This window comes from Dipodomys merriami, unplaced genomic scaffold, assembly GCF_024711535.1.
Source record: "Dipodomys merriami isolate MVZ:Mamm:240054 unplaced genomic scaffold, mDipMer1.0.p SCAF_116, whole genome shotgun sequence".
NCBI classification, from domain to species: Eukaryota; Metazoa; Chordata; class Mammalia; order Rodentia; family Heteromyidae; genus Dipodomys; species Dipodomys merriami.
Genome location: NW_027202449.1, coordinates 1258552 through 1277794, shown reverse-complemented (window position 1 = coordinate 1277794; position 19243 = coordinate 1258552). Strand labels below are relative to the sequence as shown.

The 19243-nt window shown below is 65.2% G+C and overlaps 1 protein-coding gene and 1 long non-coding RNA gene across 3 annotated transcripts in view; one reads left to right on the top strand and one right to left on the bottom strand.

The window, feature by feature from the left end:
* LOC138822850 (uncharacterized) overlaps positions 1 to 12631 on the bottom strand; it is a 35758-nt gene extending 23127 nt beyond the window's left edge. The window contains exon 1 of one of the 2 annotated variants that reach the window (XR_011370643.1): positions 12552 to 12631. This is a non-coding gene — a long non-coding RNA (uncharacterized lncRNA). Of the gene's footprint in view, positions 1 to 5230; positions 5293 to 12551 lie in introns of those variants that run through there. The other variant, XR_011370642.1, reaches the window with a different exon arrangement.
* A 1083-nt stretch (positions 12632 to 13714) lies between these two features.
* Positions 13715 to 16996, top strand: LOC138822845 (forkhead box protein F1). Its single transcript, XM_070015796.1, has 2 exons — positions 13715 to 14699; positions 15537 to 16996. The coding sequence occupies exons 1-2, from the start codon at positions 13721 to 13723 to the stop codon at positions 15698 to 15700; spliced, it is 1143 nt and encodes a 380-aa protein (XP_069871897.1). The 5' UTR covers positions 13715 to 13720; the 3' UTR covers positions 15701 to 16996.
* Positions 16997 to 19243: the final 2247 nt, after the last annotated feature.

Below are 19243 nucleotides of genomic sequence, written 5' to 3'. Positions count from 1 at the left end.
CCTCCTGCCAGGTGAGGAGATGGCGCTGGGAAGCCAGGTGGAGACCGGCAGCACCACACCGTGAGTGCCGGGCCTCCGAGCTGAGGGAGGAGATGTCTGTTGTTGTAGGCTCTCTGAAGGCCGCCCTCACTGGCCAGGGCGTGCTGCAGACACATCCTGGTTACTTTATTCAGCCGAGAGGCAGGACAGTTAAAAGAAAGGTCAGTAAATAATAACTCGGTGCACAAGTGACCGGTAGCTCCCGGCTCCAGTGTGCCGGCCGCTCTCTGCCTGGCCCTCACGCAATACAGGTGTGACTCAACCAAAGGCCGCGCGGGAACATGGCGAGGAGACACCTGTGCGCGATTCCTTGCTGCTAATAATCCTTCTGTTTTAAGGAAAGGCAATTTCATTGCTTTCCTTTTTGATCTTGAACAAAATAAAACAGGAAAGTGAGCCGCAAAAATCAGCCTCCACAGACCAGTGCCAGGCTTTGCCCCCCCAGCTCCACTCCACTGCACCCCGAGTCACTCAGGAGCCACCCATGTGTTTCCCGTGGGAATCCCCAGGAGACACGGGGGGGGCACAGAGGGGTTACTCTGACGATGCCACACCACTTCGTACCCAACACTGTCTTAAATGCGGGACATCTGTCGGGCAACGATAGCTCACGCCTGTAATCCCACCCAAGACACTGAGCTCTGAGGACTGAGGTTCAAAGCCAGCCCAGGGAACACAGTCCATGAGACTCTAATCTGCAGTTAACCCGCTGCCCCAGCGGCCTCCACCGCCGGGCTTAGGAAACCTCATGGAGCTGTCAGACGAGATCACCCCAAATAAACCAGGGCCCCCGGCACGAGAAACTACGCATTTCTCTTAACGAGCAAAAATTACAGGCCAAACGCCTCCTGCCACAACACTTCCACAGGGCCTTGCAGTGGTCAAGCTGGTGGCTGCACCCCAGAATGACCCCAGTCACCACCCCCACCGCGCCCCGGGGGGGGGCAGGGTCGGCCCAGAGCTGACAGCCCAGTCTGCTCTCTGGGCTTTGTTAAAGTGTTCTGACGCTCAGTCCCCCATCTAGAAAACGAGAGGAGTCCCAAGGGTAGTGAGGCTGGAACCCCGTGAAACTCCGGCAGGTGCTTCTAGACGGAGCAGGGAGGAGGTGGCGGAGATGGGGGGGGGGGGGCGTCAGCGAGACGGGGCGCTCACTCCTCCGCACGCCGGCACACACCCCGAGGACTGACCAAGAGGCCCAGAGGCCAGCGGCAGCCGGTCCAGGAGGCTGAGGCCTGAGCATCACACTCGAAGCCAGCCTGGGCAGGAACCCACAGAGACTCCAAGCAACACCAGCAAGCCTCAAGTGGAGCTGCGGCTCGAGTGAGAGAGTTAGCCCTGAGTGGGAAAGCAAAGCCACAGGCCCAGGCCCTGAGTTCAAGCCCCAGGACCAGGAGACAGGCAGGAAAGGGAAGGAGGGAAGGAGGGAAGGAAGGAAGGAAGGAGGGAAGGAAGGAAAGAGGGAAGGAAGGAAAGAGGGAAGGAAGGAGGGAAGGAAGGAAGGAAGGAAGGAAGGAAGGAAGGAAGGAAGGAAGGAAGGAAGGAAGGAAGGAAGGTAGGTAGGCAGGCAGGCAGGCAGGCAAAACCAAACAGGCCAGCCCCCCATTTCTCTGGTGGGGGTGCCATGCTGGACAAGCAGAGGATAGCACCCCAGGTGGGTTGGGGTGTCCCCAGGCGGGTGGGGCAGGGTCTGCCGGCTGTGCTGGGGGGTGTGGCCGTGTCAGCTGTCCTGTGGGATGGGGCTAAGGCTCTCGGGCTCCCAGGAGCCCTGGGCAGGGTCAGGTCTGAGGCAGCCCTCGACCGCTGGCCAGAACAACTGGAATGAGGGGTACCCCGTTTCCTTTCAGCACAGGGTGGCCACGCGGGGCCTTGCCTGCGGTGGGGCCCCCCTGAAAACCTCGGGCAGGCATCCAGCCCGGGACTCCCTCGACGTTTATCCAAATATTTGCAGCTTGTGGGTCACCGGCCACTTCCGCAAGGCAATGTCTGGGGGTGTTCCCACCCACACAACCCCGACTCCCTCCAGAGCACTGCCACGCCAGAATGGGCACCGCCGGGGCATCTGGAAGCTTCTAGTTCCAGCTGTGGCCACCTGCTGCCCGGGGGAGGCCTGGGCTCCCGGGGAGTCTCAGCTGGCCCGGCCGGGCTGGCTCACGTGGTGTGGGCAGACAGAAACCGGGCCTACATGAGGCACCGACGCTGCGGGAGGGGTGACGTGACAAGGGCCCCAGCTCCAGCAACCCCACGCCGATTAGAGGGAGGGAAGGGCTGGCCATCAAACCCAGAGCCCAGATGGCCAGCCGAGGCTCTACCTCCGGGAGGCCAGGACCTTCCTCCCTGAGCTGCTCCCTGACCTGGTCTGACTTCATCCTCCTCCAGCTTTCCTGTACACCCACCCCAGGCAGCCAGGGGTGCGGCCCCTCCCGGCCCAGGCTCCTCAGGCCAAACCCCATCCAGGGCAGTGCTGCCCCGGGAGGCCTCGGCTAGATTCGCACCTGGTGCCTGGCCGTTGTTGGGGTGCAGGCAGAGCAGGACAGGGCCTGGAGACGAGGCTGGTCCTGCTGGGGCCGCCTGGAAAACGCAGCCTGTACTTAGTTCTCCGTGGTAAATAACAGCTCTGGTTTCTGCTAAAAGGATTCATTCCCGGAGCACGATCATTTTCATTCCCGCTCTCTGCAACCCCTATTTTACGGCTAAATATACGCCTTAATGAGCCGCCGGCCTGATAGCGTCGTCACAGGGAGATGTGACCTGGAGTTTAATTACAGGATGGGGAAGATGGCGGGACGCGCACGGGGGCCAGGGGGGCGCGCAAGGGGCTGACATCTGGCATCCGCTGGTCCCAGGGAAAGTGCCCAGGCCGGCGAGGGCCACGCCCATGCCCGGGGAGGTGAGCGAGGGCAGGGGGCGCCCTCGGGCCGAGCCTGGAGCCCCCACCCCAGGTTAGGGTGGGTAACGCCCAACACAGGTCCCGATGCCCCTCCAGCAGCAGGCTGAGTACCGGCGTGCACACCCCCTGCTCCCCCAGTCCCTCCCAGACCCCACACCTGCTGAAGGGTTTTTGTAGATGGGGGGGGGCCCCCCCGCGGGGCCCAGGCCCTGGCTTCGGCCACTGGGGCAGGGGAGGGGAATGGATTCTGCAGGACTCTCTCTCCCTCCTGGGGCTTCTCTAAGGGTGCCAGGAACTCGGCCTGAGAGGGCCTTGGTTGGGGCTTGAAGGGTGGGAGCGGCCTAAGGCTCGGGGCTGCCGCTGTACACCTGGCTCTGCACCTCCTGTCTAGAGACCTGTGGCTGTCCCAACAATTCCACAGACCTCATCATCAGGCCACAGTGCCTCTGCTCCCTTGGGGGAGCCCCGCCCCCACCAGCAGCTTCTCTACCTGGAACTCAAGATAAATCACCCCAAGGGCCAGGGAGGGGGAGGGGCGGGACTAGTATGGGGCCCAGCGACCACCTTCTCCTCTTCCTCCCCCTCTCCTTTTCCCCCCTCTCCTTTCCCCCTCCTTTTCCTTCTTTTCCCCTCTCTTCTCTTCCCCTCTCCTCTCCTCCCCCTCTCCCCTCCTCTCCTCTCTTTCCCCTTCTCCCGTCTTCCCTCCTCTCCTCCCCCTCTCCCCTCCTCTCCTCTCCTCCCCCTCTCCCCTCCTCTCCCCTCCTCTCCTTTCTTGCCCCCTCTCCTCTCTCCCCTGCTTTGCATCTGGTTGGTTTCTTCAGCCCCGGTGATTCAGGCCTTCAGGGCTGACATCCGGCTGCCAGGTCCGCGGGCAGGAGGAAGCAGAGAGGAGGGGCCTGCCCGGGTGTCCCCTCGGCTGGGCAGCTTCCCTCTGCCCCTCACCCCCACACCTGAGTCTGGAAAGGGACCTTGACTCCTTTGGAAGGAAGCGGGCCTCTGGCAGCCGGCCGGGCTCAGGTCCAGGCAACACCTTTCCTACCCAGCCTCCCTCCTCCCTCCTCCCTCCTCCCTCGGGCTCGGCCGGCCCGGCCTCCGCCAGCCTCCAGCAGGCGCCGGAATCCACCCGCTGGGCGCAGTTTGCTCCTGCTTGGCTTTTCCTACCCCTGAGCCTCATTTAGCTGAGGAAGGGCTGGGTAGCTCCTTCCTTCCCACTGGGAGGGCAGGGCGGAAAGAAGAGGAAAGGCTTTCTTGGGATAGGGGACGCCGGTGCTGATGGGGAGCCCAGCTACTTCTGCTGGGCGGGGGGGGGGGGGGGTCCGGGCTGGGAAACAAACCTAGAGACCCTGTTTAATGATACTGCAGCATAAAAAGACAGGACTTCCGCCCCGGGGAGCGCGGGGTTCGCCGCCCCAGGCTCCGGGCCACTTTAGAAACTGCGCTGAGATCTGTTTTTCTCGTGCACAAACCTGGTCACCCCGGCGAGGCCTGGGGGGGGCGAGCTGCCGGCCTTCCCGGGTTGGGGGGGTGATTGCAGTCAGAGCCCGGGCTGGGGAGGGGGTTAAAGAGTGGGGTTCGGTACGGTTCTCCCAGCCGGCAGGAAGGGGTTCTGGTAAAAGCCCCGGGGTGGGCGGGCGCGCGCCCTTTGATTGCACGCGGACCCCGCCGCGCGCTCCCGCCGGCTGTTTGTAATTCCATCCTTTTCATTAACATAAACACCACTTGAACAAAAATATACACGGCCACCTACTTCGCCGGGAAAGGTCCCTGCGCCCCGCCCCCTGCCAGGCCCGGGCACCTGGTCCGCCGGGGCCTGGTCGGCTTTGCAGCCCTGGGCTACCCCGGGGCGGGCGCACCCCACAGACCAGCCGTCACCCGGGTGGGCGGCCTCGGAGCCCCCGAGGACGAGGACGCGCCGAGTTGTCACCACACACTCACAGTGAAGCCGCCCAGATAAAGCGCACAGGCCTCCCGACCTGCCCGCCCGCCCGCAGCTTCCAGCTCTCCCTCTGAAGGGGCGGGAAAAGGGTCTGGGCGGGGGAGAGTGACCCGGGACCCCAGCCTGGACCCTGGCCTGGACATAGGGCGGCCCTCCCCACGGGGCACAGCCCCAGACACCCCAGGCCCTTGGGTCTTCAAGTCTGTCCGCACGTGTGGGCCTGCGCCCGTGGGAATTGAACGCCGGTGGTGCCCTGCGTTTAAGGGGCACCGGCACGCGGTCCGGGATCCCGCGTTTGGGGGATCCGCAGGCTGTCGGGGCCTGGCATGGGGGCCGCTCGCACCGGAGCCCCCGCCCTGGTCACCCACCTGTGCAGGGGAGATGCGTCCCTCGGAGTCCTCTGGCCAGCAAGCCCGCCTGGCCTCCGCGCCCGACGGCATCCCGCATCCTCTCACTCTGGTCGAGGGGGGAAGGCTGGAACGACCTTTCTCCCGCAGCGGCTCCGGGGGCGGGGGGGGGGTAGCAGAGGGAACGTTCCGGAAGCACCCCTTGGCGGCGGGATCTCGGGTTCTGGTGTGGAGCCGCGGCCCCAGGGCTCTAGGTCGCACCCCGAGGTGAGTGCAGAGCCGAACGCGGCGTCCGGGTGGGGAGATGCGGGGCTTGGTCTCCCCAAGGCCGGCACCAGCCTGCTGCCCGGCGGAAGGCAGCCTGAGTCCACCCCGACGCCCGCACGGCCGAGCCCAGCGGGCAGGAAACGGGAGAGGAGACTGGCGGGAAGGGGCACCAACGCGCTTCCCTGGGCACCGGAGCCTGCGTGTGGCTCCAGCGCCCCGCGCCCGGCCCCCTCCCCCGGCCGCTAGCGTAAAATAAACACCGCGTCCGCCCAGCCAGCACCCGGCCCCATCATTAGCCCAAACCACGCTTAAAAAGAACCGCTGGTCTCCTTCCACAGCGGCAGCAGCGCGCCGGGTGCGGGACCCCCGCGGGACCCCGCAGGCCCACACCGCCTCTGCCCTGCACGCGCACACGCGCTTTCCGCTCGCCCAGTGCCGGCCGCACCGCCTCGGCCGAACTCAGCTCTCCACGGCGCTTTTCTGGGAAATGACAGAAAGAATGTTCCAGTCAGAGTTGAGAAAGCAGAGTGAGTCTGGGCTGGTTCGAAAGGAGCCTGGGGCAGGTGGCCAGAGCAGAAAATGCCCGGACGGAGGGACAGAGGGAGAAAACGCGGGGTGGGGGGAGGCAAAGGGGGAGTCGGCACTTGTCTGCTCCCACAAGAGAGCCCGTTTGCCTGCTAATTAAGTTAGTTTTCGCGGTGAATTTAATGGGACTCAGCCCAATTTGGAGGAGCGCGGGGAGCCGAGGGGCGGGTGGAACTCACACCCGGACCTTTCCAGAGAGAACGGAGGCGGGGAGAGGTGGGCTGGACACGGGGAGCCTAAGAAAACACACCCAGCACCGTTTGTGCGTTCTTTAAAAACAATCCGACCCTGCCCACCTCCCCTGCGGGGAACAGAACTGGGTAAAGCGCACGCTTTGCCGAGAAGCACTGCGGGCTCACACACAGTCCAAGCGCACGGAAGAACTCGTTTTCAGAACGAATCGGTGTCCAAGCTCTTGTCGGAAGGTGAAGAGAGGATCTGCCTCTTTAAGAACTGGAAACTCGGGATAACCTTATGCTTTAATGTCTACTGGAATTTTTTTTTAATTTCAGGGTAGAAAACTGGTGAGCACTGAATGCAAAGCCAAAGCCCACCCTGGGCCGGGGCAGAGGCGTGCACGCTGAACTGGAAGGGGCTCTGCTGCCAGGGCCTGTGGGCGGCAGGGCCTGGCTGGTCCGCTCTGCTCCCCAAGGAATTCCGCCCAGGAGTTTTTCTCTGGGGGGGGGAGCAGAGGGAGGGCAGCCCCAGAGGTCTTTTTGGCTCAGCACCCATCCCAGGCGTTGAAAACAAACTTGGTAAAGAAAGATTCCCTGACACCCGCGAGATGAGATCGGCCGTGCTCGTGATGGCCCGAGCCTCCTCTCCCGAGCCTCCTCTCTCTCCCGCGCCTCCTCTGGACCTGGAGGCCAGGAGCAGAGCTGGCAGCGCACGCCTCCCTGCTCTTTTGGGAGAGGGTGCCGAGCAGACCATGGCCGAAGGCCACTTTTTTATTATTAAGTGTGCAGAGCTGGGAGGTAGGAACCCTGCCTTAGTCAACAGCGTTGGAAGGCGTCTTCGCCGCCGGCATCGCTCGCTCCCGTAGCTCAAGGTGGGGCTTCCACAGGGTCCCATGGCATTGCCTTAAAAGCGACTCTGCATTTATTAGACCTTTCCCATTCGCCCGGTCGGTGCCATGAAAATGGGTTTGTAGCAATTCTCTAAATACTAGCCACATTCGTACATAGCAGGTGTGTAACGATCTCTAATGATAAAGCTATCCGGCCCCCAGACTTCACGGCAGCCTAGATGCAAAGGAGGAACAGGGTTCAGAGAGGTCAGGCAGCCGCACAGAAAGCACACAGCTGGAAGGTAGAGAGCCAGCTCTCCTGGGCACCCCATCAGGGTTTATGGGGAGCCCTGGAAGCTTCTGCCCACGGCTCAGCCCCAATGGGCAGGGTCCACTGTGCCCACACAAATCCACCCAGTTCTGGGGGGGCCCTAGCAGACCCCTCTGAGCCTGCGCTCTTCTCCAGAGCCGTGGCAGAAAAGCGACCGTGCTCCATGCCACCAAAGGCCCACCACCGATTTCCACCCACTGCCTCTTCTGCCGTAGCGGCCAAGCAGCCACCCAGACCCTGCGCCCCCTGGGCCTCTGCACCTGGGACCGTCAACCCCAGCCGGCCACGGCTGACTCCTCTGACCTCCGCACCACCCACCAGGGGCCTCACCCTGATCTTGTCTGGAAGTTGAGAAAAATGAGGCGCGGAGGCCCTGAACTCCAAGTTCCTAAACGCACGTGGCCACGTTTGTGCACTTAACAATTGTGACACGGTTTGAATCTACGCTTGAGCCCCCTCCTGCTCCGTTCAAGTCTGGTGTTTGTCCCCCCACCACCACCCGTTGGCCCTGTGGGTGGACAGATACCCGCCTGCAAGCATCTGCCCAAGATTCAAACGTTGCAGCTAGGCCCAGGGCAGGAATGTACTCTTCTCCTCTGGGGACCCTCCCCCCCACACACACACAGGCTGGGTGCTAAATCAGAGTGAAGGCACTCCCAAACCCCTTCTTACCAAGGCCTACCCGCAGCTCATCCTGGGAACCATCCACCCCGTGAGCTCTGCCTGCCTGGCCTTCACCCCCATCTCTGCCAGTCTCCTGTGGCCCCACTCCCTCCCCCCAACTTCTACAGGCCCCCTCAGTTCTGGTATGGAACCCTCCTCGGGCCCCCGTCTCCCCGTCTCCACTCCAAATGCACCCACGGGCTCCCAGACCGCAGATCCAGGAGTCACCTCACCCACAGTCCCCACCGCACAAAAGCAGGCTGGTCTATCCCCATCCAAGCTCCAATCCCGGGACACCGGGGAGCTGGGGCCTCAACCCCGCTGGGGCGAAAGGCCGAAGGGCAGCCTGGGGGTGGGGAGGAGTTTCCTCCCCCGGCCGCTGAACCCCCTCCGCCTCAGGGCCCTTCCCCGCGCGCCTGACCCCTGCTTTCAGTGCCCTGGCGGTGCTGATCACATGCACGGGCGACACCCACGGAGGCCAGCCGGCACCCGCGTGCGCACCGCAGGGTTCTGGGGACCAGTGACGCGGCTGCTTTTGATTAGGAAACAAATCCAGACAAGCTCCCCTTTCACTCCTGCACACCGGACACATTTCTTGGGGTCCCCCTCCGTCTTTGCCCTCAGTTCTCAGCTGCACACGTGCCTTGGGGTACAGCTTGCTCTTGCTCTGAAAAAAACCTACCTGCTCCCTTAAATTTAATTATATTTGAAACCCATTCGTTTCCCTCTCCTCTCCCATCGTCTCCCCCTCCTCCCCTCCCTTCCTCTGAACAGCACCAGGACAGAAGCAAGTTCTGGAAGCCCTACACACACACACACACACACACACACACACACACACACACACACACACACACACACACACACACACACACACACACACACACGAAGCCCCAGCCTCGGGGCGCAGGGGGACGCAGCCCAGGGCCAGGAGGTCCCAGGCTGGGGAGCCGCAAGCCCTGCTCCCGCCAGCAAACGCCCCGAACTCTCACAGGGAAGAGAGCTGGAAATTCCTGGGTTGCTATGTTGTCAAATATTTCACTGAAGAGCGTCATGGAAAATGCGTGCGTTTAGGTAAAAGGGCCAAGAGGAACGGGGTGAGCTCATCCTTCTTTCTCTCCTTCTGTCTCTCCTTGCTCTTTCTCCATCTCCCCCCTCCCTCCCTCCCTCCCTCCCTCCTTCCTTCCTTCCTTCCTTCCCACCTTCCCTCTCTCCCTTCCTCCTTTCCTGCTTTGTCTGTTGAACCAAACTAGGAACCTCTTGCTGACACAGATCCCCCCAGAGAGAAACTACCCTTGTTGCAGCTGCACCCCAAACTCTTGCTGGGCGAGGCAGAGGGGGGCTGCCTCCCCTGCCCCTTCCTCTCCTACCACTCCCACTCGCTCGGTTGGTGTTTGGTGGACAGTGACAGTGACGGTACAAGTAGATCAGTTCCCCCAAATGTCAGAGCCCAGCACGGGCCTTCCCCGGGGCCTCGGGGCCCCTCCCCAGGAGAGCCCTCATCTTGGTAGGTAGGGAATTTGGCTGCAGGCCCATGAAGAGCAGAAAACAAGAGTCCTCACATGCCTCCTCGCCCAGGCACCGCCACCACTGTCTCCCATTGCTACAGAACACGGTGTGGTGCGGGTGTGAGCTGGTGAGCTCCTGGATCTCATGGGGAGGGGGTCAGGTGGGCCCAGTGACTGTCCAGCTGTGAGCTCTGTACATGTTAGAACGCAGCCCCCCCCATGCTGCCCTGGGAGTTGGGGGGCAGGAGCGTCTGCACCTGGAGGATCTCCTCATGAACCTCCGTGCTGAGTGAGCCCTGCCGCCCGGCTGTGACATCAGCACCTATGGCATCAACTGTAGCTGCCTTCAGAAGTGCCAGGCCCTGAACCCCCAGAGAACACACACATGTGCATCGTGCCACCGCGTCCGTTTCCTGCAACACCCCGCAATGGTGGGGGGCGGCCTGCACACACCCCAGGACCCAGCGTCGGCCACGCACATGCATCTCCTCATGTGCTCTGTGCAGGAAGACTCACTCACTCCAACAGTGACAGACACAGCAGGTTATACTGTTCCAGTCTTCAAATCTTTGTTGCACGGTGAGCCACCCCACACTGGAACATGGCCACAAGTGTTTGCACGCCTTCACACCCGCCACCCGCATTCCACCTCTGCCCCCAGCAACCGTGGAAGGGTAGGAGGTCCCAGTCAAGGTAACTTCCAATAGGGGCGCACAGCACCCTACCTCCCAGGAACCCTACCTTCTCTGCTGTCATCCTGCATACACAAGAGCTGAATTTGCACCCTGAATGTCTTCTCCCCACCCCGCCCTCGTGCCCCTGCAGGGTCTTCCTGCCCTTCCCGCCCCACACCCTCTTCCCCGCCCCTGGCACCCCTGCGGGTCTGGCTGGGCTGCCCTACCTAGAGGCCACGCTTGGACCTCACCCTGCAGGGGGCTCAGGGGAGGGGCAGGGGGGGGTGCGGCTGCCCTCGCGGTGGGTGGCCGGCTGCCCCCCCCCGCCCCCACCCGGCACAGCCCCGGCTGGATCTGGTTCCCTGCTCGGGTTACTGCGCTCGAGGCCTTCGGCTTCACTTAAGCAATTAGCCAGTAAAAGTGCCTTGTCCCGGGGAGCAGAGGCGGCCCGGGCGGGTCTGCTTTCACGAGCCCCTCCCCAGCTTGGGGATTCCTGGGGCGCACAGTTGATTTGGGATGGGGTGGGTGGGGGGTCGTTAGGAGCTGTAAGCCACGAGTGGAGAGCTGCGCACGGGCCGGCCCCCGTGATTCTCCCACTGTCCGTCCGTGCTTCTGGCTGGGGGGGGGGCGAGTGGGGGTCGGACCCTCCCCCTCAGCCCAGGAGACGGTGCCCACATCACCCCATTTTGTTTGGATGAAGAAACGAAGGCACGGGCAATTTAAACAGCACCCCAAAGTGAGGGGGTGCAGAGCCCGTCAGAGGGAAACTGCAGGGAAGCAGCTCTGCCCTGCCTCCAGAGGCCCTCACCCCTGCACCCACGCCGCCGCCCACCCTGGAGGATAGGGGCCGCTGCCCACTCTGGGGGACGGAGTACCCCTTAAGCACACCTGCAAAGACGGGGGGTAGAGTGACCCCGCGGGGGCTTCTGAGGCACATGCTGGGCGGCGTCACGCACAGAGAGGTGTGGGCTGTGGAGAGGACCCTGGAGAGGTCGGGGGCACCCTGGAAGGTGTGCATCGTGCACGGGGGAACTTCACGCAGATGTGGGTGCCTGGCGGGTGGGGTCGGCCGGGCCGCGGCCGGGGCGAGGTGGTCACCCGGGCGGCTTGTAGAGTGAGCAGACCTGCTGCACGCTGGGCCACCAGCACTTGACAGGTCTCTGACTGTCCCTGGGCTGGTGGTTTTCCGGGTCATTCTAACGACTGATTTTCCAGAGAGTCTCTGGCCCCCGAGCCCAGGAGGCCGGCGCTGAGGCACCTGTCCTGGAAGGAACGTGTGGCTAATCTCAGCATCCCCCGCCCCGTTCTCAGGAGGGGGGACCCCAATCTGAAAGATGCACCGTTAAGGAGGCCCTCACAGGGTGCCTTGGGGGCCAGGGCGCGCTTTCTGGACTCGTGGAGAGCTCTCCTGGCTGCAGCTTTTCCCAAAATTGGGGAATGAGCGGGGGGAGCTCATTCCTTCCTTCTCCCGGGCCCTGGCTCCCCTCACATCCCCGCCCCCCCAGGCCTAAGGAATACACAGAAGACAAATGGAACCCTGGCTCCACTGCCCCTGCCCAGCAAGGCCGGGGAGCCCTGAGATCCCTCACCCCAAGACCTAGGGTGCCGCATCGGGGTCTATGAAGCAGGAAGGGCGGCAACGCAGACCTCAGGGAGAGCGGCACGGCCCCCACGGCCGCAGCCCCCCCCCCAGCTTCGTGGATGATAAGTCCACTTGGCCTCGGAGGAACCTGGGGGGAGGGCTGGGCAGAAGGGGGAGTTCTACCTCACCTTTGGGGGCCGGCGGGTGTAGGCACTTCTCCGAACTCCCCCTCGACTGCGGGGCGCCCGGGGTCTGGGGGAGACGCGTGTGCAGGCGGGCAGCACCTCGCAGCGGTGGGGGCGCGGGCGGCTGCGGGGCGGGGAGGCCGGGCGCCCCGCGGCGGGCCCGACTCTGAGGACGTGGACAGCAGGTGGGCTGCGTGACCGGGCGGGGGTTCGCCCGCGCCCGTCCTCTCCCCCGGCCGCGCTCCGCGGACCCTGCTGCGACCCGGCTCCGCCCGAGGAGGCGGCAGCGCGGGGCCACCTCCCCCGGCCACCCGGCTCTCACACGGACGTGCCAGGCGCCCGCGAGGCGACGGGGCGCGGGGAGCCGCGGGGCCGGGGGCTTTGAAGCGCCGCAGGCCTCGGCTCCGGCCGGGACGCCGCTGCCCGGCGTCGGCGCCGACCCGCAGAGGACCCGGGCCGCCCCCCAGCCCGCCTCCGCCGCGGGGCACCGGTGGGGAGGGCGCCCCCCCCGCCTCGCGCCCAGCGAGGGACCCGCACTCACCTGGTCCGCGCGCGCTGCGTGGCGCCCGGCCTCGGCGCGGCGAGGGCGGCCGGGGAGGGCGCGTCCGCGCGAGCCGCCCTCCGCCCTCCGCCGCCCGGCTCCCCGGCCCCGGCTCCCGGGCCCCGCTCCCGCCCGCGCCCTCAGCTTCCCGGAACGGGGCCGGCGCGCGGCGCCGCAGGCCGAGCCCGCGGAGGCTCCGGGCCAACCCCCCCCCCCCAGCCCTCTATTATGATCACTGAAGAACCCTCCAGAACGTGTTTACTCCGAGCCGCGTAAACTTCCTGCCCGGGCCCGGCCACCGCTCAGGAAGCCGGGACTTGTGCTTGGAAGGGCCGGGGCCCGGGCGCCCCGAGCGGGGGCGCGGGGTGCGGGGGGAGGGTCGCCACGCGTGACCTCGGACGGGGGGGTCGGGCTGACCCCGCGGGGCGGGCGCGCACGTGCGGGGCCGCGGGGCGCGTGGGCACCGCGCGCGGGTGCCGGGCGCGGACCGGGCCCGCGGGGCGCAGGCGCGGGCGGGCGGGCGGGCGCGCGTCCGTTACCCGGGGACCCCGCGGCTCCGCCGGGCGCGGAGCCCCGCGCTTTCGTTTTCCGCCCGCGTCCGGCGAGTCGCCGCGCGCCGCCGTGCGGCCCGGGCCGGTGCCTGCCGGGAGCCGCGGCTGGAGGCGGCCGCGGCGCGGGCCGTGCGCGTCGGGCAAGGCCGGGGGTGGCCGGCGCGTTTCCGGGGCCGGGGCCGAGCCGCGGGCGGAGGGCGCGCGCTCGCTCGCTCGCCCGGCTGGTGGCGGCGCGGGCGGGGAGGGCGCGCGGGGCGGAGCGGGGCGGGCGGCGGGGCCCCGGCGCTGCTCCCGGCCGGGGGGGGGGGGCGCACGGCCGCGGGCCCGGGAGGCGGCGCCTGGGCGCGCGGCCCTGCGCCCGGCTGCTCCCCGGGAGGGAGGGCGGGGAGGCGGGGGGGACGGGAGGAGGGGACGGGGCGGGGGGGGGGTGGGCCGCGGCTCCCGGGGAGGGCGGGCCGGGCCGGGCGGCCGCGCTGACGGCAGAGGCGCGGGCCGGGCGCGCGCCCCCTCCCCCGCCCCTCCCCGCCCCCTCCCCTTCCTCCTCCTCCTCCTCCTCCTCCCGGGCCCGCGGCGGCGCAGAGCAGCGGCGGCAGCGGCGGCGGCGGGAGCAGCCACCCGATGTCCTCGGCGCCCGACAAGCAGCAGCCTCCGCACGGCGGCGGCGGGGGCGGCGGCGGCGGCGCGGCGGCCATGGACCCCGCGGCGTCCGGCCCGGCCAAGGCCAAGAAGACCAACGCGGGCATCCGGCGGCCCGAGAAGCCGCCGTACTCGTACATCGCGCTCATCGTCATGGCCATCCAGAGCTCGCCCAGCAAGCGCCTGACGCTCAGCGAGATCTACCAGTTCCTGCAGAGCCGCTTCCCCTTCTTCCGCGGCGCCTACCAGGGCTGGAAGAACTCGGTGCGCCACAACCTCTCGCTCAACGAGTGCTTCATCAAGCTGCCCAAGGGGCTCGGGCGCCCGGGCAAGGGCCACTACTGGACCATCGACCCGGCCAGCGAGTTCATGTTCGAGGAAGGCTCGTTCCGCCGGCGCCCGCGCGGCTTCCGGAGAAAGTGCCAGGCGCTCAAGCCCATGTACAGCATGGTGAACGGGCTGGCCTTCAACCACCTCCCGGACACCTACGGCTTCCAGGGCGCGCCCGGAGGCCTCTCCTGCCCGCCCAACAGCCTGGCGCTGGACGGCGGCCTGGGCATGATGAACGGCCACTTGCCCGGCAACGTGGACGGCATGGCCCTGCCCGGCCACTCCGTGCCCCACCTGCCCTCCAACGGTGGCCACTCCTACATGGGCGGCTGCGGGGCCTCGGCGGCGGCCGGCGACTACCCGCACCACGACGCGTCGGTGCCCGCCTCGCCCCTGCTGCCCGCACCCGCCGGCGGGGTCATGGAGCCCCACGCCGTCTACTCGGGCTCGGCCGCGGCCTGGCCGCCCGCCGCCTCTGCCGCCCTCAACAGCGGCTCCTCCTACATCAAGCAGCAGCCCCTGTCCCCCTGCAACCCCCCGGCCAACCCCCTGCCCGGCAGCCTCTCCACGCACTCCCTGGACCAGCCCTACCTGCACCAGAACAGCCACAACGCCCCGGCCGACCTCCAAGGTGAGAGGGGAGGCCGGGCCTTGGGGCGGAGGCCGGGCCTCAGCAGGGAGGCCGGCTCTGTGACCGCCCGCGGATGACCGGGGACCACTGAGCCCAGCTCGGCTTCTGGGGCTCAGGCTCCGTGGGAGGGCTAGCTAGACACCCGCTACCAGGGGCCCCTGGGTCCCGCTTCCATACCTCTGGGGGATGAGGGCATTTGAGACGCCCCAGTGCTCCCCTCCGTTCCAGCCCTGCTCTGTGGGGCGCCCTCAGCCTGACCAGGTAGGCCCCGTTCTCATCGAAGTGTCTCTGGGGTCCCCAAAGTGTCCTCACTCCTCAGAAAGGTCCCTATGTAGAGTCAGGGGACCCCAGCCCAGGACAGCAGGCTCAGGGTCCCCCAGCTCAGCCAACTGGAGGAGTTAGGCCTGCGCTAGCGAGCGGCCAGCCGGGCCTCGCGGGTCCAGCCTGGCCGCGGTGGCCGGCGCTGGGTGGTGAGAGGCAGGCTGCGGCCGTCCAGACCCGAGCGGGGTCCCGGTGCAGGCTCCGGGGACGCTTTGTTTTTCAAGACCCAGGTTTCCCGGTCTGCAGACACCCCAGCCCCTGGGAAGGAAGAGAGGTGGCCTGCCCTGGCCGCCATGGCCTTCTGGGCCTCGTTGGGGAAGGACGGGGCGGGGGGCGGGTGGGGTACAGGCTGTCCGGGCTGGCAGGGTGGGAGACTGAGGAGCTGGGGCCGCGCGGGGCCCAGCGCAGCAGCTGCCGCCCGGCGGTGGGAAGGGCGGGACGGGGCTCATGGAGGGGGTGGTCGGGCACCCTGGGGGCCAGCGCGGCGGCCGGCTCAGCCCGCGTCCCTCCCCGCAGGCATCCCCCGCTACCACTCGCAGTCGCCCAGCATGTGTGACCGCAAGGAGTTCGTGTTCTCCTTCAACGCCATGGCGTCGTCCTCCGTGCACGCCGCCGCCGGCGGGGGCTCCTACTACCACCAGCAGGTCACCTACCAGGACATCAAGCCCTGCGTGATGTAGGCGCGGCCGGCGCCCGGACGCCGCCAGAAGGACACTCTGCGTCCTCGAGGTATAACGCGGGACGGACCGGCCTGCCGGCGGCAGACCCCCGCCCTGCGCCGGGAAGGAGCCCGAGCCCCGCCGCAGCCGCGCCGCCCTCCTCCCCGCGGCTGACAAACCCCAAAATGCTGACGCTGGGGCCTGCTCCTCCTTTCGATCTGGTGGGATCTGGCGGGACCCGGCGGTGGCGGCGGCGGCGGCAGTGACGGCGGCGGCGGGCAGTTGCTCCCGGGGAAGAAAGCCTTCCATGGGGACCGGAGCCCGCCCGGCCCCTGCCCGGCGCCCGCCCCGGCCCCGCGGCTATGGTGAGGGCAGATCGGCGGAAGAAATGGAAACAAGCGATCAAATGCTTATCCTTACCAAATACTTTCATTCTTCGGTTGAGTATTTATCTTTGTACCTTTTTTGGGGGGTGAGGGGTGTCTCCTGTCTCCCTTTAGAGCCGTCCTGTGCTGGGCGCGGGAGGAGGGCGCAAAGCCCACCCCTCCCCACCCCACAAGTGTCCACCGGTTGCCGCAAGTGGATGGGGCACCCATTACTTGCTTTTTGGAAGCCACCGTTCGTCTTGAAAAGGAAAATAGGAGTCCAGAAATGAGCGGCTGGCCAGCCCGAACCCCCCAGGCCGCCCGCCCGCCCTCCTTTCTCCTTCCTTCTCTTCAGGGTGTTTTGTTTCGAATTTCATTTTGACGTTTTCCGGGTGTTTTTCTCTCTCCCTGTCTCTCCTGTTCGCTTTCTGGTTGGAGAAGGAGGCAGCGCGCGGGGAAGGGCTGGAGGCCGCGGCGGCGGGCAGCGTGGCGTAGGATGGTTAAGGCACTTTCTAAACTCTAGCGAGGCTCATGGTGTTATTTATTCTCCTTTTCCTCCCTAACACAGACGCTCCGTTATCAGTATTAATGGTGTAACATTGTTGGCAATATTTGCCGTGTAGTTTTTTTTAGATATTCCTTGTAAATTTGAAACAAAGACCGATCCATGTAAAAACAAATTTCCATATGTTTTATATAAATATATATATTATATGAAGGACTATCCCCTCCTTTTTTTTTTTTTTTACTATTTTTGCTGCAGGAGTGCGGCGTTGTGACACATTTTTAATTCCCTTGTGCACTGTATAAAACGACAATTTGAGGATGTTTTGCCTTTTGTGTATTTTTTCCTAAAAAAAGAACAAAAATAAAAATGTATAACATTTGTACATGGCCTTTAAAACTGTATCAAGTAGAAATAAAATCAAAGGACTATCGTATTAGGGGTGAAGTTGCAGGATTTCTCCAGTCTCACAGATGCAGAGGGTTCTTAAACATTTAAATCTGAGCAACTCTCTTTTTCTTCCCTCTCTGTCCTTCCCCCCCACGTCCTTCTTTCCTTCCTTCTTCTTTTTACTCTTTTCCCATTCCACGTTGAAGTAAAACCTGGATGAGTATTTTTTGGGGGGGGGGGAGAGCTTCTGCTTATTAAGAAAAGCCCGCTGTCCCTCTAAATGTCATTTGTCCTTTAAAGGAATTATCCGACATTTAAAGAAAACTTGCAGTCCCTTCCTCCCGGCCTGGGGAAGCCAGACCCTCTGTATCCACGCACAGATGCGTGTGTGTCTCGGGGATAGACTTGCGTACCAATGCCTATGGGATTCATACATCTTAAGTGTTGCCACTAGAGAGCTTGACCCCGCCTCGGGCTTTCTGGGACCTGTATGTTCTAGCTGTTACAAACAATGAAACGCCTTTATAAATTTCTTTTAATTTTTGGTGCCCCATACTTGGTTTTTTCTCTAGCTGAAAATCCAAATCGGGTTCATTCCTGACCTGATCACAGTGTCCCACTAAATTACCTATTTCCCCTTCTGGGGAGAGAAAAGTTCACGTGGCGCTGCTCCCGTGGATGGTGCCCAGGCCACGGGGGAGGCCCGTGGGGCGGCCGCCTGGCCCCTCGCCCGACCGGCCCGGGCTGAGCACCGAGCACCGAGATGATCGGTGAACTCTCCCAGGCGGGCCGTGAACGTCCAGAGGAGCTGCAGTGTATAGAACTGAGAAACGGGATGGAAGGGCTGCCGGCCATCCCCAAGATCTCTGGCCCGGGTGGGGCAGTGCAGGCTGTGGGCGCCGGGCTCTGCGGGTGTGGGCGCCGGCTGACTCCGCCCGGCCCTGCTGTCCAGGACGGGTTGGAAGCCCGGGAGCGTCGATCTGCCCCGCCGCGGCCCCGCTGCTCTCCAGCTCTGGAAAAGGAGCCCAGCTCCCAGCACAGGAGCATTGCACACGCCCCCGGTACGGCTCGGCGCGCCGCATCCCCTTGTAGTCAGAGACTGCACCTCGATTCCAGCCAGAGGCCCTGGGGAAGGAGAAGCTGGTGGCGGCGGAGCCTGCGCTCCCCGGGAACTCCTGCCCCGTCTCCAGCCCCGCACCGCGCACAGCGCCGCCAGCCTCCTCTGCCTGCGGACCAGGGCCCAGGTGGCCGCGAATCCTGGCTCACCACGGGGCAGGCTGCGGGCTCCTCCGGCCATGGCTCACTGCGGGTGGAGGTGGGGAGGGTGGAGGACCTGTGAGGCCTCACCCGAGGCCCGGCCTCCTCTCCAGGCCTCACCAAGCACCTGTGGGTGCGGGAAGAGCAGCTGGGACTGGAGGGGGCGGCCCCAGCCAAGCCCAGAAAGGCCAGATTCCCGCAGCCACCGGGAGAGAGGCTGCTCGGTAGTGCTGGTAGTGCTGGGTTGCGCTGGGTAGTGCCGGGTCGTGTGTCCCCCGTTTACTGTGTTCAGCCTGCGCTTTCCCTGGGTCGTGGCGCAGCCACAGACATGAGCTTCCAGCCTGGCGTGGGATCTAGGGCCTGCGGAGGCTGCACCCAGGAGCGAGCCCTGGCGAGGAATCTCCACGCCTGCTGCCTGCCGTGGGGGCTGATCCTGGGAGCAGCGACTTTCTGGGACCCCAGGACTCCAGCTCTGTACCTGGGAGCTGCTCCATGCCGCCCGCGCCCTCCCCCGGCCCAGCCCGGCCCAGCCAAGGCTGGTGGGCACCGACTTGGGCTGCCAGTCTCATTTGGGAGGAACTTCGGGCCATGCGGGACTGCGAGCGGCTCGGCGGCTGGGTCAGGCGGCCGCAGCGGCGGCTGGAGGACGCCCTGGCTGTGAGGCACCTTGCTGGCCACAGGGCCTTGGTCTCACCTCGTCCTCGCTGAGGTGGGAGGCAGGCCCGAGAGGGAGAGGAGGCCCCGCTTTCGGGCCACCTGTCACCAGGGGATTTGTTTCTGTCACGGACCAGGATGTCTTGAGTGGATGTAGAGAGGGGCCCTGGGGCCCCGGGGGAGCCCGACCTGGTGCCCAGCATGCCTGGCATTTCACCCTGGACGTCGGGGTGTCCTGGACGTGTCCTGAGTGTGCCAGGCCATGAGGGGAGCTCCCAAATCACCCTCACCAGGGTGGCCGCCGGCTCCCGGGGCACCCAGCCCAGGCGCTGCTGGACCCCATCCGCTGGCCGCACCTGGTCTCCCCTCCCTTCTCCGAGAGTCGCTCACCAC